Genomic DNA, 26,303 nt, shown 5'->3' with positions numbered 1-26,303 from the left:
ATCATAACTTTTTTATATCATGACTGCTTCAGTGCCCATATGACTTCAAATGTATGTATGAAAAAACAAAACGAAAACAATGAGATGTTGATCTAGAAAAGTCATATTTGGAACGACATGAGGGTAAGTAAATGATGACAGAACTTTTAGGTGAACTATCCCTTTAAGATAAATGTTCAAATGTGCCCCCTAAAACCACAAGTAACCCCAGCTTGGCCCCTACAGCAACCATAGTCTTATAATTTGTTGTTTTCAAAGGGCAGCTGCATGAGTGGTGTCTATATTTGTATTTAATCCTTATAAGAAGATAAAATGAAATCTAAAATATCACATATCCATTTGAGGAAATGAGCTCATCCTCATGGGTAAACTCCTTCGAAGTTTTCAACGCACTTTCCCCTTTTACAGAACCCCTATCTTGTTTCTCATGACAGTCTTAAGTGTTATTGGTATAAATCATTTAATCCCTCGTTGAATGGGCATGAAGAACTTTGAGAACAACAAGAGATAGGTCAAGATGGAAAGTTGGGAAAGATGATGTTGCCCTCTACACCATAAAAATACAAACAACTGTAAGAACTATTGTGTTTAAACACTAGATATCAAACCGGAAATGCTCTCTTCTATCTGAGATGAAGAAAACCTTACAAATGAAAAGGGAAGTATGCTTAAATAAATATAAAAATAGTTTAAGAGTCAAGAATGGTGTTTTTGAGAGCATCACAAAAAAATAAAAGGCTCAATCAATAAAAGAAAAAATTATTCAGTTAGCAGCTTACAGTCACTTTTTAATATCTTTTCTGTGTGCTAATGCATCTAATTTCAAAATCGAATAATTAAAATAATTATTTAATAAAAAAATAATTATTTCATAAAAAAAATAATTATTTCATTAAAAAAAATAATTTCATGTCTTTTAAATGTATGCTTGGAAGAAATTTGCAACAGTATACAAGTGACATTTACAGGCTCACCTCAGCTAAAGAGAGAAGCCCAACAGTGCCAAGTGGCATTGTGAAGATTGATTTGACACAATACACCATTGCAGTGCTATACATTTTAATAGTGTATACACTTTGTTACAGAGCATCAAGGTTCTCTTCTCATGTTATTATTCCATGTGTTTTCTATCATTTTGATCACACAAATTGGAAAATGCATGTTTAGTGCATGTCTTTGGTGTGCAAAGCTTCCCCTGTTTTTAAAAATATTGTAACAGACCTGCTATAGTCTATTCAAAATCACTTTAGATTTGTCATCAGATAAAAATAATATTCCAGAGAGAGATGTGGAATTGAGGGCAGTCGAAGCACCAAATAGAGAGGGATCCTTTTGCTGACTAGACATATTGTGCTCTATAAAACAAGAAGTCGAGAGTGAATCCATTTACTGAGGCTGGCTTCAAGTAGGTGAGTCGAACTAAAAACATTGATAAAATTCAAGTTAATTACATCTATTCTGTGTGCTTAAAGAAAAACCTGTTAAGATGTGTGTATACTGAATGATTATCTTTTTCTTGTTTAGATATCTCTCATCAATTCTACTGACTGGAAAGGAGATAAAATGTATTTCACCCCATAAAGCAAAATTCCTTTCCATTATTATAATGTTATTTTTGTTGTTGTTGAACAACTTTCTATTTCAGTTAATGACTTAATGTAAGTGTTTAATGTTTAATCTTTCTTTCCAGTAAAGAGCAACCATGAGTGAGTTGGAGTGCTTTGGCCCGGCGGCTATTTACCTCCGGAAGCCAGAGAAGGAAAGAATTGAGGCTCAGAACGCACCGTTTGATGCAAAGACAGCTTACTTTGTGACTGAACCACAGGAGATGTACCTCAAAGGGGTGCTAATGAGCAAAGAGGGTGGCAAAGCCACTGTCAAAACACTGTGCGGCAAAGTAAGTTGAGAGGTTTGCAGCTAAAAGCAATAAAATCTGAATTTAGTATTTTTTTCTAGTTTTCATATCAAAACATCTTCAGCCTCTCAGTGGTTTATCATTTGCCTTTATTTCGTTTTCTTTAAAAGACTATCACAGTCAAAGTGGATGAAATCCACCCAATGAATCCCCCCAAGTTTGATAAGATTGAGGACATGGCCATGATGACCCACCTCAGTGAACCCACTGTGCTGTACAACCTCAAAGAGCGTTATGCAGCATGGATGATCTACGTAAGTAAAATGAAGAGTAATTGTTATACTGTTTTACTTCAACTAAAATGTCTGTGTAACTGAAAGTTGCAACTGAGTTTCACAAACCTCTCTTGCAGACCTACTCCGGGTTGTTCTGTGTCACTGTGAATCCCTACAAGTGGCTCCCAGTGTACGATTCAGGAGTCGTGGCAGGCTACAGGGGCAAAAAAAGAATTGAAGCCCCACCTCACATCTTCTCCATCTCTGACAACGCCTATCAGTTCATGCTCACTGGTATGAGCTAGTGGAAGAAAATAGATTATGATCTTTTTATCCATATATACTTTGTTTGGTAAAATCAAATGTCTCTCACTCTCTGTAGATCGTGACAATCAGTCGATCTTGATCACGTGAATATTTTTCTGATTTTCAATTTGAAGGAGCATTTGGTCTTGTAATTAAATATAGCATCAAAGAAACTGGAGTCATTTTATGTTGCATTATTTTATTTTCAGTGGAGAATCTGGTGCAGGAAAGACTGTGAACACCAAACGTGTCATCCAGTACTTTGCGACAATCGCTGTATCTGGACAGAAGAAAGTAGAGCCTGGAAAAATGAAGGTATATATTGTATTTGTTTGCCAATATGATAATGAGGATGGAGCGAGACTGTAGAGCACTTATTTGACTGGTTTGTCTGCCACATTCTGGTTGCATCAGGGGTCGCTGGAAGATCAAATCATTGCAGCCAACCCCTTGCTGGAAGCCTATGGAAATGCCAAGACTGTGAGGAATGACAACTCTTCCCGCTTTGTGAGTTCTGAGCCAACTGCATCGCTCCACTGTTTTGATTCTGTAATGGAAAATTGTTATCTAATGAATCTTACCTCTGGTAAAATCTCCAGGGTAAATTTATCAGAATTCATTTTGCCACCACTGGAAAATTGGCCTCCGCTGACATTGAAACTTGTGAGTCATTTATTCTTTCACAATTCAGTTGATTAACATAGACATTCATTTGATTCTTTTGATAATCATGTTACTGATCCATAGATCTGCTGGAAAAGTCCAGGGTAACTTACCAGTTGTCTGCTGAGAGAAGCTACCACATCTTCTACCAGCTCTGCACTGGCCATAAGCCAGAATTGCTGGGTAAAAAAATGGACATTATTACATTGGGATCATTTTTTTTAATCTATAATTCGAATTTAATATATTTTTTCCAAAGACTTAAAGAACAGATATTGTGATATTTTTTAGCAGTATAAAGTCCTTTAAAACAAATTCTCTTGCAGAGGCTCTTCTGATCACCACTAACCCATACGACTATCCCATGATCAGTCACGGTCAGATCACAGTCAAGAGCATTGATGATGTGGAAGAGTTCGTTGCAACTGATGTAAGAGAAAGACAAATGTTTGAGCACTTAACATTTTATGCATACTCAGGATATCTCCAATACACTTTGTTAAATATGTTATATGCACATTTGATTGTTTCTGACTTGCAGACAGCCATTGATATTCTGGGCTTCACGGCTGAGGAGAAAATGGGCATCTACAAGCTGACAGGAGCTGTGATGCATCATGGGAACATGAAGTTCAAGCAGAAGCAGAGGGAGGAGCAGGCCGAGCCTGATGGAAATGAGGGTGTGATTTCAATCCAAGTTCATCTATAGTAACAAGGAACATCTATATTTTGCCACAATGTGGATACATACAAGTAATTTTCTTGAAATATTTCTTCCAGTTGCTGACAAAATCGCTTACCTCATGGGACTGAACTCTGCTGACATGCTGAAAGCTTTGTGTTATCCCAGAGTGAAGGTCGGGAATGAATTTGTGACCAAAGGTCAAACTGTTCCTCAGGTATGTGCATTTAAAAATGCATCGTTTATGTATCACTAGCTTTTTATGAATAAAAATGAAATAGTATAAAACATAAAGCATTCTTTTTTCTAAATTAGGTGAATAATTCAGCCATGGCTCTGTGCAAGTCAGTCTATGAGAAAATGTTCTTGTGGATGGTTGTGCGAATCAATGAGATGCTGGACACCAAGCAGGCTAGACAGTTCTTCATCGGAGTGCTCGACATTGCTGGGTTTGAAATATTTGATGTAAGTTAATAAGATAATAAAAATATAAGGTCTTTAGGTTTCGCTTCTTGGTTCGGGTGCTGAATTTATATTAATTACAGTATAACAGCCTGGAGCAGCTGTGCATTAATTTCACCAATGAGAAACTGCAACAGTTTTTCAACCACCACATGTTTGTGCTGGAACAAGAGGAATACAAGAAAGAAGGTATTGAGTGGGAGTTCATTGACTTCGGTATGGACTTGGCCGCCTGTATTGAGCTTATTGAGAAGGTAACACAATTCAGGAAATAGTGCTTTCTGTTATTTTAGCATCACTTCTTTGCTTGTCGTTTCTCAAAGAAATGTGCCCTTTCTTGCAGCCAATGGGTATTTTCTCCATCCTTGAGGAGGAGTGTATGTTCCCCAAAGCAACAGACATGACCTTCAAGAACAAGCTGCATGACCAGCATCTTGGTAAAACTCCATCCTTCCAGAAGCCCAAACCGACCAAAGGCAAAGCTGAGGCCCACTTCTCCTTGGTCCACTATGCTGGAACTGTGGATTACAACATCACAGGCTGGCTGGATAAAAACAAGGACCCTCTTAATGACTCTGTGGTTCAGTTGTACCAGAAGTCTTCAATGAAACTTCTGGCTCATCTGTATGCTGCTCATGCTTCTACTGAAGGTCTGCAAAACATCACTGCATATAAATTAGAGTATTAATATTCTGGTTAAAAAAATCTATTATCTATTATACTTGTACTATACAGAGGCAGCAGGCAAAAAGGCTGGCAAGAAAAAGGGTGGTTCCTTTCAGACAGTGTCTGCTATGTTTAGAGTAAGTTTTTATTCTGTTAATTATGTTTATATGTGTTATAAAAATACATATATTAGTTATATACTGTACACTCACCTGCCACTTTATTAGCTATTTCTTAGTACTGGATTGGACCCACTTTTGCCTTCAGAACTGCCTTAATTCTTTGTGGCATAGAATCAACAATGGTGATGGAAACAATCTTTGAGATTTTTACTCATATTAACATGATAGCATCACACAGTTGCTGCAGATTTGTCAGCTGCACATCCATGATGAGAATCTCCTAATGCCTAATAAAGTGGCCAGTGAGTGTATGTACTTGTATACTAGTCAAGTATTTCAACATATTCTGGACACAATTTTACAGGAGAACTTGGGAAAGCTGATGACCAATTTGAGGAGCACACATCCCCATTTTGTGCGCTGCCTGATTCCAAATGAATCAAAAACACCTGGTAAGTATTGTTGTCTATTCCAATGATAAATAGTATAACAGTATAATAAATAGTATAACAATATCACTTCTGTTTAGCTGTAATAAAAATCCTCTGAATCCTGTTTAAGAAAATTGATCAAATTTAAGATTAAATCTATCCCATCGTATAATTTTCCAGGTCTTATGGAGAACTTTCTGGTGATTCACCAGTTGCGCTGTAATGGTGTACTGGAAGGAATCAGAATCTGTAGGAAAGGTTTCCCAAGCAGAATCCTCTATGGTGACTTTAAGCAGAGGTATTTTACATACAGTACATGCCATATGTGGATGTCATGCACTTGGATATATATATATATATATATATATATATATATTACAATGACACTTGCATTTGTGGTGCAAGGCTACTTCAGATGGAAACTCAACTGAAATGTAATGAAATCACTTCTGTTTCAGATACAAAGTACTGAATGCTAGTGTCATCCCTGAGGGTCATTTCATGGACAATAAGAAGGCTTCAGAAAAGCTTCTTGGCTCTATTGATGTGGATCATACCCAGTACAAGTTTGGACACACCAAGGTATGCACTATCAAAGTACCTGTCTTATTATGTAAATTTTAAATGATAGTCCATAATTGTTTATCAATTACTTGCGATAGGTGTTCTTTAAAGCTGGTTTGCTGGGAACCCTTGAGGAGATGCGAGATGAAAAACTTGTTATCCTTGTGACTATGACTCAAGCACTTTGCAGAGGATATGTTATGAGGAAGGAGTTTGTCAAAATGATGCAGAGAAGGTATGTTTTTGCATGAAAAATATTCGGCGGGGGTTAACACTTGATATTCACACAGAGGATCTGGCCATTTCTTCTGATTCTATAATACAGAGAGTCCATCTACAGCATCCAGTACAACATCCGCTCATTCATGAATGTGAAACACTGGCCATGGATGAAGCTGTATTTTAAGATCAAGCCTCTCCTGAAGAGTGCAGAGACTGAGAAGGAAATGGCAGCCATGAAAGAGAATTTTGAAAAAATGAAGGAGGATCTAGCAAAGGCACTTGCCAAGAAGAAGGAGCTGGAGGAAAAAATGGTTTCTCTGTTGCAGGAGAAAAATGACCTGCAGTTACAAGTGGCATCTGTGAGTTTTTCAGCAGATTCCTATTAAGATCACAAATAAGCAATTCATCTTTATTAGATAATAAATACACAATTTAAAACAAATTATGTTCTAATAACAGGAAACAGAAAACCTTTCCGATGCCGAGGAGAGATGTGAAGGTCTCATCAAAAGCAAGATCCAATTTGAGGCGAAACTTAAAGAGACAACTGAAAGATTAGAGGATGAGGAAGAAATCAATGCTGAACTGACAGCCAAGAAGAGAAAACTAGAGGACGAGTGCTCTGAGCTGAAGAAAGACCTGGATGATTTAGAGCTAACGTTGGCCAAAGTAGAGAAGGAGAAACATGCCACTGAAAACAAGGTTCACTTTCTCAACTCATTCCCATCATGTGTCTGAGCTGATGTGAAGCTGACTCAAAATTTGACTCAAAATTTCTTTATTAGGTAAAAAATCTTACAGAGGAGATGTCCTCACTGGATGAAAGCATTGTAAAATTAACCAAAGAGAAGAAAGCCCTACAAGAGGCACATCAGCAAATTTTGGATGATCTGCAGGCAGAAGAGGACAAAGTCAATACTCTGACGAAAGCTAAAGCCAAACTTGAACAACAAGTGGATGATGTAAGTTTCAATGTTTACTGAAATATATTGGTTTATTTCTTTGTTTAGATATGGATGACTTCCGTGTAAAGCAATATTGCAATCTTAATTAACAGCTGGAAGGTTCTCTGGAGCAAGAACGGAAACTCCGCATGGACCTTGAGAGAGCCAAGAGAAAGCTTGAGGGTGACCTGAAACTAACCCAAGAATCCATAATGGATCTGGAAAATGAAAAGCAACAATCAGATGAGAAGATAAAGAAGTAAGACTTTAACTTCAATGAAATGTTTTGAAGAGAATAACATTTTTGATGGCATGTAAATCATATACATCTGTTACAATTATTTCCCATAGGAAGGACTTTGAGATAAGTCAATTTCTAAGCAGGATTGAGGATGAACAGTCTGTTAGTATTCAACATCAAAAGAAGATCAAGGAACTCCAGGTCACTTCTCAATATATAACATTAGGGTTGGTGACTGATCGCATAATCCGGTTCTGATCATCATTATTACCAAAAATTATTTCAGGCTCGCATTGAGGAGCTGGAGGAAGAAATCGAGGCAGAACGTGCCGCTCGTGCTAAGGTTGAGAAGCAGCGATCGGATCTCTCCAGGGAACTTGAGGACATCAGCGAGAGGCTTGAAGAGGCCGGTGGCGCCACTTCTGCCCAGATTGAGATGAACAAGAAACGCGAGGCTGAGTTCCAGAGACTACGCCGTGATCTGGAGGAATCCACCTTGCAGCATGAAGCAACGGCTGCGGCACTCCGCAAGAAACAGGCTGACACTGTGGCAGACCTGGGAGAGCAGATCGACAACCTCCAGCGTGTAAAACAGAAGCTAGAAAAAGAGAAAAGTGAATACAAAATGGAGATTGATGATCTGTCAAGCAATATGGAGTCTGTTGCTAAATCAAAGGTATGACAATTGTTTTTCCTGAATATTGCATTTTTAATTTAAGAGTCATACTTATAGCTATTTTTCCTCTCAGTGTAACTTGGAGAAGATGTGCCGTACTCTAGAAGATCAATTGAGTGAACTTAAGAGCAAAAATGATGAAGCAACCCGTCAACTAAATGATATAAGTACACAAAGAGCAAGACTAGCAACTGAGAATGGTATGTTTCGAATACGAACTCCAAACTGTATTTCGGTATTTCCTACATTTTCAAGGATTCATGGAAATGTTCTGTCTTTTTAAAAGGTGAATTCAGCCGTCAGCTAGAGGAAAAAGAGGCTCTTGTTACTCAGTTGACTCGAGGCAAGCAAGCTTTCACTCAGCAGATTGAAGAGTTTAAGAGGCACATTGAGGAAGAAATCAAGGTAACTGTCTACTACTTTGGAAGCGTCTAGTAGCAAGTAGGGGATCATTAGCAAATAATGCTGTGTTTGTTGCTTTTCAGGCAAAGAATGCCCTGGCACATGCTGTCCAATCTTCCCGTCATGACTGTGATCTGCTCAGAGAGCAGTACGAGGAAGAACAGGAGGCTAAATCTGAGCTTCAGCGCAGCCTGTCAAAGGCCAACAGTGAGGTGGCTCAGTGGAGAACCAAATATGAGACTGACGCCATTCAGCGTACTGAAGAGCTTGAGGAAGCAAAGTAAATGAAATCCTATGTTTAAATGTTCTCACAACAGAAAATTAAATTAAGTAGTAGCAATGACTAATTTGACATTTTTTTCTCTAAGGAAAAAGCTTGCTCAGCGTTTGCAGGACGCTGAAGAGTCCTTTGAGGCTGTGAACTCAAAGTGTGCTTCTCTGGAGAAAACCAAGCAAAGACTGCAGGGTGAAGTTGAAGATCTCATGATTGATGTGGAGAGAGCTAATGCTGTTGCTGCCAATCTTGACAAGAAACAGAGGAACTTCGACAAGGTACATGATGTTTTAATAGCAGCAACTTCTTTGTACAACAAGATAATATTCTTGATCACAAATTCAATTAACTATTTCCAAGGTTCTGGCTGAGTGGAAGCAAAAGTATGAGGAAAGCCAAGCAGAGCTGGAAGGAGCTCAGAAAGAGGCCCGTTCTCTTAGTACAGAGCTTTTTAAGATGAAGAACTCCTATGAAGAAGCCCTGGATCATCTGGAGACCCTCAAGAGGGAGAACAAAAACCTTCAGCGTAAGATTTATCACAAATACAAAGTGTAGACGATAGAGAGACAAATTTTCCATGCTTGCATGTGAATACTCAGTTTTTTAATTTGTTTTTAGAGGAAATCTCTGACTTGACTGAACAACTTGGTGAAACTAGTAAGAGCATTCATGAGTTGGAGAAAGCCAAAAAGACAGTTGAAATAGAGAAAATAGAAATTCAGACTGCTCTTGAGGAAGCTGAGGTAACTCGTTTGTGTTTTTGAATAACTAATCCTTTTATTAACTATTGTTAACTATTGCTGTCCTACTGGTCTTTAGGGAACCCTGGAACATGAGGAAACTAAGATTATTCGTATCCAGCTTGAGCTAAGCCAAATAAAAGGGGAGATTGATCGTAAGTTGGCTGAGAAAGATGAGGAGATTGAACAGATAAAAAGGAATAGCCAAAGAGTGATTGATTCCATACAGAGTACTTTAGACTCTGAGATCAGGAGCAGAAATGAAGCCCTAAGAGTCAAAAAGAAGATGGAAGGAGACCTCAATGAGATGGAGATTCAGCTGAGCCATGCAAATCGCCAGGCTGCTGAAGCTCAGAAACAGCTCAGGAATGCCCAGGGACAACTCAAGGTAAAGTCATGGAGCTCTTTGTACCTTGTTTTTTTTTTAAATTGAAGTGGGCCTCAAATGGAAGCTGAACCTTAAACTCTTCAATCCTTATTCTATTGAAACAAGTTATTCATCTTTTATTAGGATGCCCAACTGCACCTTGATGATGCTCTGAGGGTTCAAGAGGACATGAAAGAGCAGGTTGCCATGGTCGAGCGCAGGAACAACCTGATGCAGGCTGAGATTGAGGAGCTGAGAGTTGCTCTGGAGCAGACCGAGAGAGGCCGCAAAGTGGCCGAGCAGGAACTGCTGGATTCTAGTGAGCGTGTTGGACTTTTGCACTCCCAGGTTTGTTTTCAAATGTTTCTGATTGAATTCCTCTGTCTCTTAGACAATATCACCAATTGGTAAACCACGTTTTACTCTCTAATATACAGAACACCAGTCTCATCAACACCAAGAAGAAGCTTGAGGCAGATTTCATTCAAGTTCAAGGTGAAGTGGATGATGCTGTTCAGGAGGCAAGAAATGCAGAGGAGAAGGCTAAGAAAGCTATTACTGATGTGAGTGCATATTTATAAGAAAATACATTCTAAATGTCCACATGTACACACAATTACAAGCATTTTTATCAAGTCAAACCAGTCACATTTCATGTGTGATTCCAGGCTGCCATGATGGCCGAGGAGCTGAAGAAAGAGCAGGACACGAGTGCTCATCTTGAAAGGATGAAAAAGAACCTGGAGGTTACAGTCAAAGACTTGCAACACCGTTTGGATGAGGCTGAGAGTCTGGCTCTGAAGGGTGGAAAGAAGCAGCTCCAGAAACTGGAAGCTAGGGTACTCTTTTGTACAATATGTAAAAAGCTTATGAAATCCTGGAATTTTTGTAATCAAATATAATTGCCAGGTTCGTGAACTGGAGAGTGAGGTTGAGGCTGAGCAACGAAGAGGTGCCGAAGCTATAAAAGGAGTTCGGAAGTATGAGAGAAGAGTTAAGGAATTCACTTACCAGGTAAGTTATTTTACTTGACCTCTGAAAAGAAACGGTTTGTCAACAGAGCAGCATTAGCTACAATGCAGAGTCCTTTTTAACAGACTGAAGAGGATAAGAAGAATATAATCAGACTGCAGGATCTAGTGGACAAACTGCAGATGAAAGTGAAGTCGTATAAGAGACAAGCTGAGGAATCTGTAAGTACAGTATTATACAGTATTATGTAATCAATATCCAGACATTATTTTGTTTGATGCTTTGGCAAATCCACCACAGGAGGAACAGGCCAGCACTCACCTGACCAGATTCAGGAAGGTGCAGAATGAGATGGAGGAAGCTCAGGAGAGAGCTGACATCGCTGAGTCTCAGGTCAACAAGCTCCGGGCCAAGAGTCGTGAGGTTGGAAAGGTACTTCTGCAAACTTGTTGAATCCTGAATATACACAAAAACTGAAACTAAACTCAAAAATTGAGTTAATTAACTCTTGTATTATTTTTCCCCCATAGGGAAAAGAGGTTGCAGAGTAAATATCACCCTTCAAGAAGAGACAACGAACAAGCATATAATATGAGTTTGTGCTGTGTCTAAGTTATGCGGTCAATAAAGTTGCCCACTAAACTACAATGGCTGCAGTTTTGTTTGTTTTTTATTTAAAATGTTGACTTACTCTCTCTTGCAATATTTTGTGGAATACCCCTGATTTCCAACCACAGCTTTCATGCATCTTGGCATGCTCCCGTTCAGTCTCTCACATTGCTGTTGGGTGATAATGCCACTCTTGGCACAAGCAGCTTGGCTTTGTTTGATGACCACATTCCTCTTGATGGAATCAAAAATACAAAAATCTTGTGTATATCAAAAACTTTAATTGGGCTCGGTTCTAGGATTTCATCCCCAGGGGGACTTAGCCCTCAGTGAGAATCGATAGCAAGGGACCATTGCCTGAGTAGTGCATCTTTAAATTGACACCACTATGTTCATATATAGTAAGTCAAAACATTACTGGTACCAGCCAAACTGTACTTAAAGGAAGATTGGCACTTAATATATTAGATATTTATCTGCCTGGCAAAAACATTCACTGGCCTAAATATATAAATAAAGTTATTTCTTTCATTGTTTTTGACCTATGTAAACTTACGATACCAACAATTTAGATATCAGTGAAAATTTACAGTTCTCGATTCCAATTCCCAATCGCATTAAAAACTAATACTAGCCTATCTAATATATAGTTCAAACATTAAAGACAAGTGAACAATCAAAGCACAAATAAATACAAGAGAACAAAGCAACATAGACCTTATTCAGAGCAGCGCCATGACAGGTATGAAAGTGAGGGATAGACTTACCATGTTTCCAATGGCATCCGCTGTAAAAAGCTGAATAAAGCGGCTAGATTACTTACAATTTTCCACAGCTCACATTGTCGGGAGTTTTTTGTCAACTAACATTTCTTGCAAAGATATTTTTCCAGTGTTTTATGAGCAGAACAATCCGAAAACACATTAAATAACAGTACAGCCCATTGAAGAGATGCAAGTCTATCCCTCACAGCCTCGCTTTCATTCTCACTAAAAATCAAAGATGGCGCTGCCGTGAATTAGGCGTAACTAAAAGTTATTTAGTTAAAAACAGTGAGTTATTATCTCTTTTTCTTATGTTGTTTGGTTAATATTGAAACAGATATACTATGATATGTGGTTCAGCTGCCACTTTAACACCTAATGAATAACACCTTATACTGACACACATCTGGTAACTTTTGTTACATGGGTTTCTGTTTTGAAAAATTTTTTGTGTATTTGTGTGTATTTGCTCAAGAAGATGTGAAAGAGCTCAGTTCGCTACTCGCGTGCTATCGACAGACGTATTTCTGTGTGCATGCCTCAGGCGTGACCGTGCACGCCACACAGAAACGATTTATTACAATTCACCAGAACTAGACTGAGTTCTCTTTCCCAGCGTCTTGTGCTTTAATGGCTTAAAATCACTTGAAATGTCGGCACACTGAGTTTACAGCTCCAAAAACATTAATTAATAAACAGCGCTGTTTAATAATAAATGTTTTTGGAGCTGTAAATTCAGTGTGCGGATGTTACTCTTCTTACTTTTAATAGTTGGCATCTTCCGCTTGATCACATTCAAGTTTTCAGCAGGGTTCAGGTCTTGAGATTGGGTCGGCAATGACAGGGTCTTGATTTGTTGGTCCTCCTGCGGGAAAATCCAATCCTTAGAGTTGGGGTACACCGTCAGAGCAGATAGAGGCAAGTTTTCACGGTTTGAGTCATGTGCCCTTTACAAAGACGGATCTGCCTTATTCTGGGCCCTTATTCCCTGAAGTGATCCCACTTACGTCGTCACATCGACGTCCCGTCTCTCATTCTCTTCTTCAGGGAACGAGGGTTACATCAGTAACCGAGACGTTTTCAACAATACATCAACATCTAAACCTCTGTTAATTTTCAATAAGAACTGGTAGTGCTGTTTTTGGAGTTGTTTAATTATCCTCTGTGGAGACCTTGAGGGATTTAATGTCTTCTTTTATTTTCAATTGTTGTCATCTAAAGTACAATTAATAATAGTCCTTTACGACTAGTGCTTGTCAGACTGTACGAACACAATCTATGCTGTAGACCATGTCACGATGTAGGATCTCAGTTGTCAATATTGTCAGAATGTACGGCAGTCAAGATCCATTAAAAAGTCAGCTGCAACTCACATTTCTTAAACTGAGAATCATTACGAACCCCTCAACTTCCTTTCCACAAGAGGTTATGAAAATAGTATGCAAATTGGAAAACAGACTGTCATATTTTGTGCTGGTAGTATCTCAGAAATTCCATTTAAATAATTAGTTAAATACACAATTCATGCATGTTTATACATAGATCTTCATTTACAGATCTATAGAAGACTAATTTTATAGTTATTCCATATTTGAGAGATTTTATATTAGGGAAACTAAGTTTGTTTTTAGCTTGCCATGGTTTGAACCAATTAATATATTAGAGAACAGCAAGTGTCCCACACAATCTAATTTGTACAACGACACAAAAGTGCAAGAACCCCAAACCAAGTTTGTGTGATATCATGCCGTTTCATCAAAAAAAAAGTAATTTTAATGATAATATAAAAAAGATTCATACTTATCCGTTGTGGTATTCAAAGAAACCCACCCGCATCCACCAAGAGATAGAGGCTTTGGCAGATCTATGCCCAGTGAAAGTGTAAATGTGCCCTTATCCTTGCATGAACTCATCTTTAACCACGATAAAGATGCTACGTTTCATTTCAAAGTCCTAAAAAAAGAAGCCGCATCATAACGAACTGAAACTACGGTTCATCCATGAACCATTATACCAACCCACAATCTTAATGCGGCACACTTGCAGGGTCTTGACAGATGCTAAAAAACACTTGGATTGTGTTTTGTAATATAATGCAGGATGTTCGAGACAATAAATCCCCTGAGCATGCTGCCATTTGGTGGGTTAAGGCTCCACTGGTGGTGGCTATATTTGTATTTTGTCCTAATAAGAATGTAGTGTTATGGGTGGGTGATCAAGTTTCACATTTTTATATCTCAAGATTAACTGCCTCACATTTTTTAAAGCTTTCTGCTCTTTGCCAGTATGAGATCACCTTTCCCGTGGAAGGAATTACCTTAAGGCCCATAAAGCCTATTAAATCAAATCTCATGTTACATTTAGCCAAACAGAGGAGGAGTATCAGACTAAAGAGATCCTGATCCAATGATCTCAATAAAGTGTAATTCTGTTTCATGTTTTAAATAGAAAATGCTATCTTTTTAAAAGTCACATCTATATGAACATACATTGATTTAAACATAAACACAAGTCAAGTTAAAGTAAATCTTGAAAGTATTTAAAAGGCCATTAAGACATTCCCCCAGCACTCTTAGTGTGGAAAGGCAGAGCTATTAGCAGACAATGACTCAAGTTGACCTGTTGTCATCAAGGATTTTGTCACCACCTTGGACTTTGTTTCATCCCCAGGAGAGGTTTGGGGAGCCTCAGCTGTTCTTAACAAGGAAAGGCATGGTCATTTGGCATCCTCGCTGGTTTCTTGAAGGGATTGAAGTATGATTTCTTTGTAACATGTTAAATTTATAAGGCTTCTGCAACCTTATACCAGTGGCATATGATGTCTTCTCCACAACCAAGGGTTGATGACTTGCAATTGCCAGATATTATCCTACATATATGTCCAGATATTCATAAGAAGGATTTACAAGCATAGAGCTAGAGATTTGGTTATTTGGTAATTTTTTGCTCTCCTTATTTGTATCTTCTGAATTCTTTAAGTTGAAAATGAACAATTTATTATCACTGGCCCAGGCCCATAATTCCAAATTCTTGGAATAATACTATTTTCTATGTGTAACAATGCATATTCTGACCAGTAATGACAGGTAATTCATAACAGTTACCATACGAGTCATATTTAAACTCTGGAAATGGGCTAAAAAAAAAAAAAAGCTCAGTGCTGTACTAGACAATAACAATTTGAAGAGATAAAACCATCTAGGAACTTCTCTTTTCCAGAGATAAAAATAATACAGTGATGCTGCTGAAGGGGACAAATGGAAGTGGGCAAACAGGACTCATGACCAAAAATTAGATGCTGAAATTTGATGACAGGACACTCGAACCCAAGTATAAAAGAGGGCTTTCCCAACCCCTCCCAGGGCTCACAACTACACAGCTAAGGTGAGTGTCACAAAACAGCTTTGCTTTTCCTTATTTACTTTCTTTTTATAGATATTTTAGGCCTTTTGTTACATTTTATAACATTGTGCTCCTATCCTAATTTTACGACTGGACTAATTATTTGATCTTTTGGGCAAGCTATAAAGTTTCAACCGACAACAAATTCTTTGTTTTTCTTAACAGTACACAGAGGTGGTGAATTTCAAGATCAAGTCCTAAGAGTTAGTGCAAGACAAAGGTAAACATGGCACCATCTTTTAAAAGAACTGTAACTACTAAACATTATGACAAATTTATATTTCTTATGTTGCTAACTTAAACTTCTTTTTGTAACAAAAAATTTTTTTAGTTTTCTCAACCACATTACCTAAATATGAAGTTATGTTAGTTTGTATGATTCTATACCGTAGAAATCTTGACTTCAGGTGACAAGATAATCAACCAAGTAGTACTGGGTCATTTCACACTTCCGTCTAATGTTAAAGGGTGATGCCTTGTATAAATGTAAATGTTCTTTCTGACTGCTAACTTGCGTGACAAATAATTGGTTGTTTTTTTGAAAGACGCCATCATGAGTGGGGACCCAGAAATGGAGTGTTTCGGTCCTGCGGCCATTTACCTTCGCAAGCCAGAGAAGGAACGACTGGAAGCTCAAAATAAGCCATTTGATGCCAAAACTGCCTTTTTTGTTGCTGAACCCAAGGAGATGTACCTCAAAGGGGTCCTCAAGAGTCGGGAGGGTGGCAAAGCAACGGTGCAAACTCTGTGTAACCAAGTGGGTATAAGAGAAATTCAGATAAATTTAACCACATCAATTTGAAAGGCATCTGCATTATAAGTTAACATTTCATAAGTCACATGACTCTCCCTCCAGACCATCACAGTGAAGGATACTGAAATTTATCCAATGAATCCCCCCAAGTTTGATAAGATTGAGGACATGGCCATGATGACCCACCTCAATGAACCCACAGTGCTGTACAACCTCAAAGAGCGTTATGCAGCATGGATGATCTACGTAAGTAACTGTTTCATACACATAATACAGTTTTACATGTAAATCAATGCAACGTTTATATCTAGTAAGTAAAATAACATTACTCTCTTGCAGACCTACTCCGGGTTGTTCTGTGTCACTGTGAATCCCTACAAGTGGCTCCCAGTGTACGATTCAGGAGTCGTGGCAGGCTACAGGGGCAAAAAAAGAATTGAAGCCCCACCTCACATCTTCTCCATCTCTGACAACGCCTATCAGTTCATGCTCACTGGTAGGATTTTTTTTAGGATTATTATTTTGAATGCAGCTGAGGTATATTGGCATAGATTGTAAAAAGATAGTTTAAATATGCTAGTATTTTGAATTTAATAAATGGCTTTCTACATTTTTGTAGATCGGGAAAATCAGTCTATCTTGATTACGTAAGTATTTTCATCACAAACTGAACATTGGTATTGTGTGATAAAAGTGCAGAAACATATTATAATATTTTATTTATTATTACCATTCATACTGCATATTAGATTATAATATATTGTACCATATTTTCAGTGGAGAATCTGGTGCAGGAAAGACTGTGAACACCAAACGTGTCATCCAGTACTTTGCGACAATCGCTGTATCTGGACAGAAGAAAGTAGAGCCTGGAAAAATGAAGGTATATATTGTATTTGTTTGCCAATATGATAATGAGGATGGAGCGAGACTGTAGAGCACTTATTTGACTGATTTGTCTGCCACATTCTGGTTGCATCAGGGGTCGCTGGAAGATCAAATCATTGCAGCCAACCCCTTGCTGGAAGCCTATGGAAATGCCAAGACTGTGAGGAATGACAACTCTTCCCGCTTTGTGAGTTCTGAGCCAACTGCATCGCTCCACTGTGTTTTTATTCTGTGAAGAAAAATATGAATTTATTTTATTTATTTGAAAATATTTAGGGTAAATTCATCCGAATTCATTTTGGCTCAACTGGAAAACTGGCCTCAGCTGATATTGAAACTTGTGAGTTCTTCATTCTTTTAAATTTCAACTGACTGATATTACAGACATTTACATTTTATCCTTTGAATAATCATGCTACTCATCCGTAGATCTGCTGGAAAAGTCCAGGGTAACTTACCAGTTGTCTGCTGAGAGAAGCTACCACATCTTCTACCAGCTCTGCACTGGCCATAAGTCAGAATTGCTGGGTAAAAAAAAAAAAAATTTCATTAGGATCATATTTTTCAATATATAATCTGAATTTAATACAGTTTTTCCAAAGACACTGTGATATTTTTTGAACAGTATAATGTTTAAAGGAAAAATCCTAATTCTCTTGCAGAGGCTCTTCTGATCACCACTAACCCATACGACTATCCCATGATCAGTCACGGTCAGATCACAGTCAAGAGCATCGATGATGTGGAAGAGTTTGTTGCAACTGATGTAAGAGGAAGACAAATGTTTGAGCACTTAACATTTTATGCATACTCAGGATATCTCTAATACACTTTGTTAAATATGTTATATACACATTTGATTGTTTTTGACTTGCAGACAGCCATTGATATTCTGGGCTTCACGGCTGAGGAGAAAATGGGCATCTACAAGCTGACAGGAGCTGTGATGCATCATGGGAACATGAAGTTCAAGCAGAAGCAGAGGGAGGAGCAGGCCGAGCCTGATGGAAATGAGGGTGTGATTTCAATCCAAGTTCATCTATAGTAACAAGGAACATCTATATTTTGCCACAATGTGGATACATACAAGTAATTTTCTTGCAATATTTCTTCCAGTTGCTGATAAAATCGCTTACCTCATGGGACTGAACTCTGCTGACATGCTGAAAGCTTTGTGTTATCCCAGAGTGAAGGTCGGGAATGAATTTGTGACCAAAGGTCAAACTGTTCCTCAGGTATGTGCATTTAAAAATGCATCGTTTATGTATCACTAGCTTTTTATGAATAAAAATTAAATAGTATAAAACATAAAGCATTCTTTTTTCTAAATTAGGTGAATAATTCAGCCATGGCTCTGTGCAAGTCAGTCTATGAGAAAATGTTCTTGTGGATGGTTGTGCGAATCAATGAGATGCTGGACACCAAGCAGGCTAGACAGTTCTTCATCGGAGTGCTCGACATTGCTGGGTTTGAAATATTTGATGTAAGTTAATAAGATAATAAAAATATAAGGTCTTTAGGATTCGCTTCTTGGTTCGGGTGCTGAATTTATATTAATTACAGTATAACAGCCTGGAGCAGCTGTGCATTAATTTCACCAATGAGAAACTGCAACAGTTTTTCAACCACCACATGTTTGTGCTGGAACAAGAGGAATACAAGAAAGAAGGTATTGAGTGGGAGTTCATTGACTTCGGTATGGACTTGGCCGCCTGCATTGAGCTTATTGAGAAGGTAACACAATTCAGGAAATAGTGCTTTCTGTTATTTTAACATCACCTCTTTGCTTGTCGTTTCTCAAAGAAATGTGCTCTTTCTTGCAGCCAATGGGTATTTTCTCCATCCTTGAGGAGGAGTGTATGTTCCCCAAAGCAACAGACATGACCTTCAAGAACAAGCTGCATGACCAGCATCTTGGTAAAACTCCATCCTTCCAGAAGCCCAAACCGACCAAAGGCAAAGCTGAGGCCCACTTCTCCTTGGTCCACTATGCTGGAACTGTGGATTACAACATCACAGGCTGGCTGGATAAAAACAAGGACCCTCTTAATGACTCTGTGGTTCAGTTGTACCAGAAGTCTTCAATGAAACTTCTGGCTCATCTGTATGCTGCTCATGCTTCAGCTGAAGGTCTGCAAAACAAAAGCAGTTTTGTTAAGAAATAAACATTCTTTTTGATTTCTGTACATGGTATTGTTTACCAGAGATTCCTCAACTATATTGTTTTATCAACAGCTGAATCTGGTGGTAAAAAGGGTGGGAAAAAGAAGGGTGGCTCCTTCCAGACTGTGTCTGCTTTGTTCCGGGTAAAGATATGGTTCCATTTTACACCTTTCATCAAAGGTGTACTGGATGATAGCTTATCTGATTATTCTTTAACCAACAGGAGAACTTGGGCAAACTGATGACCAACTTGAGAAGCACTCATCCCCATTTTGTGCGTTGCTTGATTCCAAATGAGTCAAAGACTCCAGGTCAATATTCTTTTGCACATCTATGTTAGGATACTGAAAAGCATGTCATATATTTAATAATTTGACTCTGTTAAAATAAACATGATCAACTACTTATATTAAAACCTATGTTTTTAAACTGTCTTTGTTTTTTAGGTCTTATGGAGAACTTTCTGGTGATTCACCAGTTGCGCTGTAATGGTGTACTGGAAGGAATCAGAATTTGCAGAAAGGGTTTTCCAAGCAGAATCCTCTATGGTGACTTTAAGCAGAGGTATTTAATTTATGCTAAATGTGCAGCATGTTCCCACAGCTAATAATTTGCACAAAACAAGTCGCCACTCTTGCATGGGAAACAAAATCAGTATAAATGGAATGGAAACATTTATGCTGATATTACATACAAATGCATGTGTACACAATAATGAAAGAGATTGGTGTCCTCTCTTAGTACTTCAGGTAATGTATCATCCAGGTGCAAATTTCAGTTCAACATGATTCTGAAACTGCATTATTGCATTAATTCAAGGTTAAAAAACTGATATTTTTAATGTCTTTGATTTAGATACAAAGTACTGAATGCTAGTGTCATCCCTGAGGGTCAGTTCATTGACAATAAGAAGGCTTCAGAGAAGCTTCTTGGCTCTATTGATGTGGATCATACCCAGTACAAGTTTGGACACACCAAGGTACACACTATCAAAGCACCTGTCTTATTATGTAAATATAAAATGATAGTCCATAATTGCTTTATCAATTACTTGCGATAGGTGTTCTTTAAAGCTGGTTTGCTGGGAACCCTTGAGGAGATGCGAGATGAAAAACTTGTTATCCTTGTGACTATGACTCAAGCACTTTGCAGAGGATATATTATGAGGACAGAGTTTGTCAAAATGATGCAGAGAAGGTATGTTTTTGCATGAAAAATATTCGGCGGGGGTTAACACTTGATATTCACACAGAGGATCTGGCCATTTCTTCTGATTCTATAATACAGAGAGTCCATCTACAGCATCCAGTACAACATCCGCTCATTCATGAATGTGAAACACTGGCCATGGATGAAGCTGTATTTTAAGATCAAGCCTCTCCTGAAGAGTGCAGAGACTGAGAAGGAAATGGCAGCCATGAAAGAGAATTTTGAAAAAATGAAGGAGGATCTAGCAAAGGCACTTGCCAAGAAGAAGGAGCTGGAGGAAAAAATGGTTTCTCTGTTGCAGGAGAAAAACGACCTGCAGTTACAAGTGGCATCTGTGAGTTTTTCAGCAGATTCCTAATAAGATCACAAATAAGCAATTCATCTTTATTAGATAATAGATACACAATTTAAAACAAAAACAAATGATGTTCTAATAACAGGAAACAGAAAACCTTTCCGATGCCGAGGAGAGATGTGAAGGACTCATCAAAAGCAAGATCCAGCTTGAGGCGAAACTTAAAGAGACAACTGAAAGATTAGAGGATGAGGAAGAAATCAATGCTGAACTGACAGCCAAGAAGAGAAAACTAGAGGACGAGTGCTCTGAGCTGAAGAAAGACATTGATGATTTAGAGCTTACCTTGGCCAAAGTAGAGAAGGAGAAACATGCCACTGAAAACAAGGTTCATAAATTGAGAAAAAGGTTCTGGTAATAATCTTGATCTTTTACTCAGGTTTCAGTCATTCAAATAAATTTGTCTCCTAGGTTAAAAACCTTACTGAAGAAATGACATCTCAAGATGAGATTATTGTCAAGCTGACTAAGGAGAAGAAAGCCCTCCAAGAGGCACATCAACAGACTCTTGATGATCTTCAGGCAGAGGAGGACAAAGTCAATACTCTGACGAAAGCCAAATCAAAGCTTGAGCAGCAAGTCGATGACGTGAGTTTGAAATAACAGATTGGTGTAACCAGTAGTTACTGTTACAACAAGAAGCAGAAATCATGAAACATGGAAGTAATACTTTGGTTAAAAAAAAAAAAACCTTTTCTCTCACATACGTGAACAGCTGGAAGGTTCTCTGGAGCAGGAGAAGAAACTCCGCATGGACCTTGAGAGAGCCAAGAGAAAGCTTGAGGGTGACCTAAAACTAACCCAAGAATCCATAATGGATCTGGAAAATGACAAGCAACAACTAGAAGAAAAGCTGAAAAAGTGAGGAACTCATAATATTTTGTCATCCTATCCAATTTGACATTATAATTCTGATCCCTTGTTCACTTTCAGAATAACAATAACTTTTAACATTTCTCATTTTTCTTTCTTTTTTTTCAAAACAGGAAGGACTTTGAGTCAAGTCAATTTCTGAGCAGGATTGAAGATGAGCAAACTCTTGGTGTTCAGCTCCAGAAGAAGATTAAAGAACTTCAGGTCACTCAAAAAAGTGCTACTGTTTTTATTAAACACTTTTAATTTTTTATTAACTGTAACAGTAATTAACTGTAACTCATCAACGCTGTCACAGGCCCGCATTGAGGAGTTGGAGGAAGAAATCGAGGCAGAACGTGCCGCTCGTGCTAAGGTTGAGAAGCAGCGATCGGATCTCTCCAGGGAACTTGAGGACATCAGCGAGAGGCTTGAAGAGGCCGGTGGCGCCACTTCTGCCCAGATTGAGATGAACAAGAAACGTGAGGCTGATTTCCAAAAACTACGCCGTGATCTGGAGGAATCCACCTTGCAGCATGAAGCAACGGCTGCGGCACTCCGCAAGAAACAGGCTGACACTGTGGCAGAGCTGGGAGAGCAGATAGACAACCTCCAGCGTGTGAAACAGAAGCTAGAAAAGGAGAAAAGTGAATACAAAATGGAGATTGATGATCTTTCAAGCAATATGGAGTCTGTTGCTAAATCAAAGGCAAGTATTAACATATTTATGGAGTATTGGACATGAAAAACAACACCGTGTGTAAAAAAAATCTTTGTGTTTGGCAGACAAATCTTGAAAAGATGTGTCGTACACTGGAAGATCAGTTGAGCGAGTTTAAGACAAAGCATGATGAACATGTAAGAAACATCAATGATCTAGGCTCTCAAAAGGCAAGACTTCAAACGGAAAATGGTAAGTAGTTTTGTTTCCAGAAGGGATAATATTACGTTCTCTATAAACACCTATTCAACATTGCAGTTACTGTTCAGACCATCATTTTTATTGATCATCATCATTAAATCCTTTCTAGGTGAAATCGGACGTCAATTAGAGGAGAAAGAGGCTTTAGTTTCTCAGCTGACTCGAAGCAAACAGGCTCACACTCAGCAGATTGAAGAGCTGAAGAGGCAAATTGAGGAAGAAGTGAAGGTGAGGAATCAGCATATTCTTAATGAATGAACTTATGTACTGAACCTACTGAATAACTCTGGAACATTTTTATTGTTTTAAAGGCCAAAAATGCCCTGGCACATGCTGTCCAATCATCCCGTCATGACTGTGATCTGCTCAGAGAGCAGTTCGAAGAAGAACAGGAGGCTAAATCTGAGCTTCAGCGCAGCATGTCAAAGGCCAACAGTGAGGTGGCTCAGTGGAGAACCAAATATGAGACTGACGCCATTCAGCGTACTGAAGAGCTTGAGGAAGCAAAGTAAATGAAATCCTCTGTTTAAATGTTCTCACAACTTCAAATAAAGTTGTAGCAATATTTCATTTTTTATTCTAGGAAAAAGCTTACTCAGCGTTTGCAGGACGCTGAAGAGTCCATTGAGGCTGTGAATGCCAAATGTGCCTCTTTGGAAAAGACCAAGCAACGACTGCAGGGTGAAGTTGAGGATCTCATGATTGATGTGGAGAGAGCTAATGCTTTGGCTGCCAACCTTGACAAGAAACAAAGGAACTTTGATAAGGTAAAGCAACATTATTTCAATTACATAAAATATTTTTGTGATGACTTCACCATAGGTTTCTAATGTTCAATTTTGATGTCATAAAGGTCCTGGCAGAATGGAAGCAGAAGTATGAGGAGAGTCAGGCAGAGCTGGAAGGATCCCTGAAGGAAACTCGTTCTCTTGGCACAGAACTTTTCAAAATGAAGAATTCTTATGAGGAGGCTTTGGACCAGCTGGAGACTCTGAAGAGGGAAAACAAGAACCTTCAGCGTACGTACAATGGCCTACTCCAGAATTATCAGTGAAATTTTCTTTTGCTTGTTCTCCAGAGAAGTAAGTTTGAACACTTTGTTAATCATGTGTCCCTTGGTGTATACAGAGGAGATCTCAGATTTAACTGAGCAGCTTGGTGAGAGTGGAAAAACTATCCATGAGCTGGAAAAAGGAAAGAAAACCGCTGAAATTGAAAAATCTGAAATCCAGGCTGCTCTTGAAGAAGCTGAGGTAACACACGGGGCTTTGAAGTTTCCATTATCTCCACTGTTCTAGCAAACAATACCCTACAAACAATCTTACTTTTCAGGCGACACTAGAGCATGAAGAATCCAAGATTCTTCGTGTTCAGCTTGAGCTGAACCAAGTAAAAGGGGAAATTGATCGGAAGTTGGCTGAGAAGGATGAGGAGATTGAACAGATCAAGCGAAACAGCCAGAGAATCATTGATTCCATGCAGAGCACTCTGGATGCTGAAGTCAGAAGCCGAAATGATGCCCTGAGAATCAAAAAGAAGATGGAAGGAGACCTCAATGAGATGGAGATTCAGCTGAGCCATGCAAATCGCCAGGCTGCTGAAGCTCAGAAACAGCTCAGGAACGTCCAAGGACAACTCAAGGTTTGTTCCATTACAGAAGGTGTATTTTTTATCTGACTATTTAGATGAGAAGATCTAATTGCCTCTTATTTGCTTCAGGATGCCCAACTGCACCTTGATGATGCTCTGAGGGTTCAAGAGGACATGAAAGAGCAGGTTGCCATGGTCGAGCGCAGGAACAACCTGATGCAGGCTGAGATTGAGGAGCTGAGAGTTGCTCTGGAGCAGACCGAGAGAGGCCGCAAAGTGGCCGAGCAGGAACTGGTGGATGCCAGTGAGCGAGTGACCCTCTTACACTCCCAAGTAAGAAGAATGATTTGGTTTAAAAAAATATTTGAAGAAATAACTACTAAACAACATTATTTTTCAGAATACCAGTCTTATCAACACCAAGAAAAAGCTGGAAGCAGATGTTGCGCAGATTCAAGGTGAGATGGAAGATATGGTCCAGGAAGCACGAAATGCTGAAGAGAAGGCAAAGAAAGCAATAACTGATGTAAGTGAAAAATGTTCATTGATGAGTTAGCAATGTTTGCTACTATTTGCAGGATAAGCATCTACTAAGTTGCACATATTTTGACATTCTATAACATTTATTCATTTAGCTGACGCTTTTATCCAAAGCGACTTACAATTGCTATATATGTCAGAGGTCGCACGCTGCTATAACCTGCCGTTGACTACTAATTATTGACATATTCTCATTATCCAAAGTAACCGAGTACAAAATGATTCCAGGCTGCCATGATGGCCGAGGAGCTGAAGAAAGAGCAGGACACGAGTGCTCATCTTGAAAGGATGAAAAAGAACCTGGAGGTTACAGTCAAAGACTTGCAACACCGTTTGGATGAGGCTGAGAGTCTGGCTCTGAAGGGTGGAAAGAAGCAGCTCCAGAAACTGGAGGCCAGAGTATGTGGCACACACACAGTACATTCACTTACTTTAGCACAAGCATAAAGTCTGGAATAATGTCAGTTAATCTGTTTTTCAGGTTCGTGAGCTGGAGGGCGAAGTTGAAGCGGAACAGAGACGCAGTGCTGATGCTATTAAAGGAGTCCGCAAATATGAAAGAAGAATGAAGGAACTGACTTATCAGGTACTTATCAAACAAAAATATATTGGTTGGATATGGTAAACGATCAAATAAGGACACTTTCTAGTTAATTTTTTTCCCTCTTACTCAGAATGAAGAAGATAAGAAGAATATTATCAGACTGCAAGACCTAGTGGACAAACTTCAGCTGAAAGTCAAGGCCTACAAGAGACAGAGTGAAGATGCGGTGAGTGAAAAGTTTAGACTTTTATCAGTGCTATGCTATTTAATATACAACAAAATATTCTGGATATGACGAACCTAAACAAGTGTTGTTTCATTGACAGGAAGAACAGGCCAACACTCACCTGACAAGATTCAGGAAGGTGCAGCATGAGCTGGAGGAGGCTCAGGAGAGAGCTGACATCGCTGAGTCTCAGGTCAACAAGCTGAGAGCTAAAAGCCGTGAATTCGGGAAGGTAAATTATCACGCTTTTATTGGTTTCATTATTTGTGCACAAGCATTTTGGTATTCAAAACATCATTATTTGTTATTATTATTATTCATTATTATTATTTTGTTTAAGCAAATATATGTTATATATGTTTCTAGGGAAAAGAGGCTGAGGAATGAGAGCTGGCAAAGAGACAAAAACTCATATAATATGAAATTATTAGCAAAATGCCCACAAGAACCAGTAACTAATAAAACATAGTGTGATCTGATGTCTTTGTGTTTTTTGTGTCTGTTAAATATGGTTACATTTGTGACTATGTTGTTTCATTGTCATGACTAAAAAAACACAAAAAATTACATAAAAAAACATTAAATGTGCCATTGTTAAAACTTGTTATATTAAATCAATAC

At 38.6% G+C, this 26,303-nt stretch overlaps 2 protein-coding genes across 2 annotated transcripts; both read left to right on the top strand.

Annotated features, from left to right (window-relative positions):
• Positions 1 to 1,694: 1,694 nt before the first annotated feature.
• On the top strand, positions 1,695 to 11,512 carry LOC120491476 (myosin heavy chain, fast skeletal muscle). Its single transcript, XM_039689354.2, has 39 exons — positions 1,695 to 1,897; positions 2,026 to 2,169; positions 2,268 to 2,424; positions 2,513 to 2,540; positions 2,646 to 2,751; positions 2,851 to 2,943; positions 3,036 to 3,099; positions 3,184 to 3,282; positions 3,426 to 3,529; positions 3,641 to 3,779; positions 3,880 to 3,998; positions 4,097 to 4,246; positions 4,327 to 4,497; positions 4,587 to 4,893; positions 4,979 to 5,046; positions 5,396 to 5,483; positions 5,643 to 5,760; positions 5,921 to 6,044; positions 6,125 to 6,261; positions 6,352 to 6,607; positions 6,708 to 6,950; positions 7,034 to 7,210; positions 7,306 to 7,451; positions 7,544 to 7,634; positions 7,720 to 8,109; positions 8,183 to 8,309; positions 8,396 to 8,514; positions 8,595 to 8,791; positions 8,880 to 9,063; positions 9,146 to 9,311; positions 9,404 to 9,528; positions 9,605 to 9,913; positions 10,037 to 10,240; positions 10,330 to 10,455; positions 10,561 to 10,731; positions 10,802 to 10,906; positions 10,990 to 11,085; positions 11,165 to 11,296; positions 11,395 to 11,512. The coding sequence occupies exons 1-39, from the start codon at positions 1,703 to 1,705 to the stop codon at positions 11,413 to 11,415; spliced, it is 5,796 nt and encodes a 1,931-aa protein (XP_039545288.2). The 5' UTR covers positions 1,695 to 1,702; the 3' UTR covers positions 11,416 to 11,512.
• A 4,086-nt stretch (positions 11,513 to 15,598) lies between these two features.
• Positions 15,599 to 26,161, top strand: LOC120491509 (myosin heavy chain, fast skeletal muscle-like). The gene is made up of 41 exons (XM_089134307.1): positions 15,599 to 15,621; positions 15,805 to 15,859; positions 16,185 to 16,396; positions 16,496 to 16,639; positions 16,733 to 16,889; positions 17,013 to 17,040; positions 17,171 to 17,276; positions 17,376 to 17,468; positions 17,558 to 17,621; positions 17,711 to 17,809; positions 17,944 to 18,047; positions 18,159 to 18,297; positions 18,398 to 18,516; positions 18,615 to 18,764; positions 18,845 to 19,015; positions 19,105 to 19,411; positions 19,517 to 19,587; positions 19,668 to 19,755; positions 19,891 to 20,008; positions 20,300 to 20,423; positions 20,505 to 20,641; positions 20,732 to 20,987; positions 21,094 to 21,336; positions 21,420 to 21,596; positions 21,724 to 21,869; positions 21,995 to 22,085; positions 22,180 to 22,569; positions 22,647 to 22,773; positions 22,892 to 23,010; positions 23,094 to 23,290; positions 23,366 to 23,549; positions 23,636 to 23,801; positions 23,911 to 24,035; positions 24,115 to 24,423; positions 24,502 to 24,705; positions 24,773 to 24,898; positions 25,141 to 25,311; positions 25,394 to 25,498; positions 25,587 to 25,682; positions 25,783 to 25,914; positions 26,049 to 26,161. Exons 3-41 carry the CDS (start codon positions 16,193 to 16,195, stop codon positions 26,067 to 26,069), a joined length of 5,808 nt encoding a protein of 1,935 aa, XP_088990433.1. The 5' UTR covers positions 15,599 to 15,621; positions 15,805 to 15,859; positions 16,185 to 16,192; the 3' UTR covers positions 26,070 to 26,161.
• The last annotated feature ends 142 nt before the right edge of the window (positions 26,162 to 26,303 follow it).

This window comes from Pimephales promelas, chromosome 8, assembly GCF_988280905.1.
Source record: "Pimephales promelas chromosome 8, fPimPro1.hap1.1, whole genome shotgun sequence".
NCBI lineage: Eukaryota > Metazoa > Chordata > Actinopteri > Cypriniformes > Leuciscidae > Pimephales > Pimephales promelas.
Note: the sequence above shows the minus strand (reverse complement) of the source record. Positions and strands in the feature narration are given on the sequence as shown.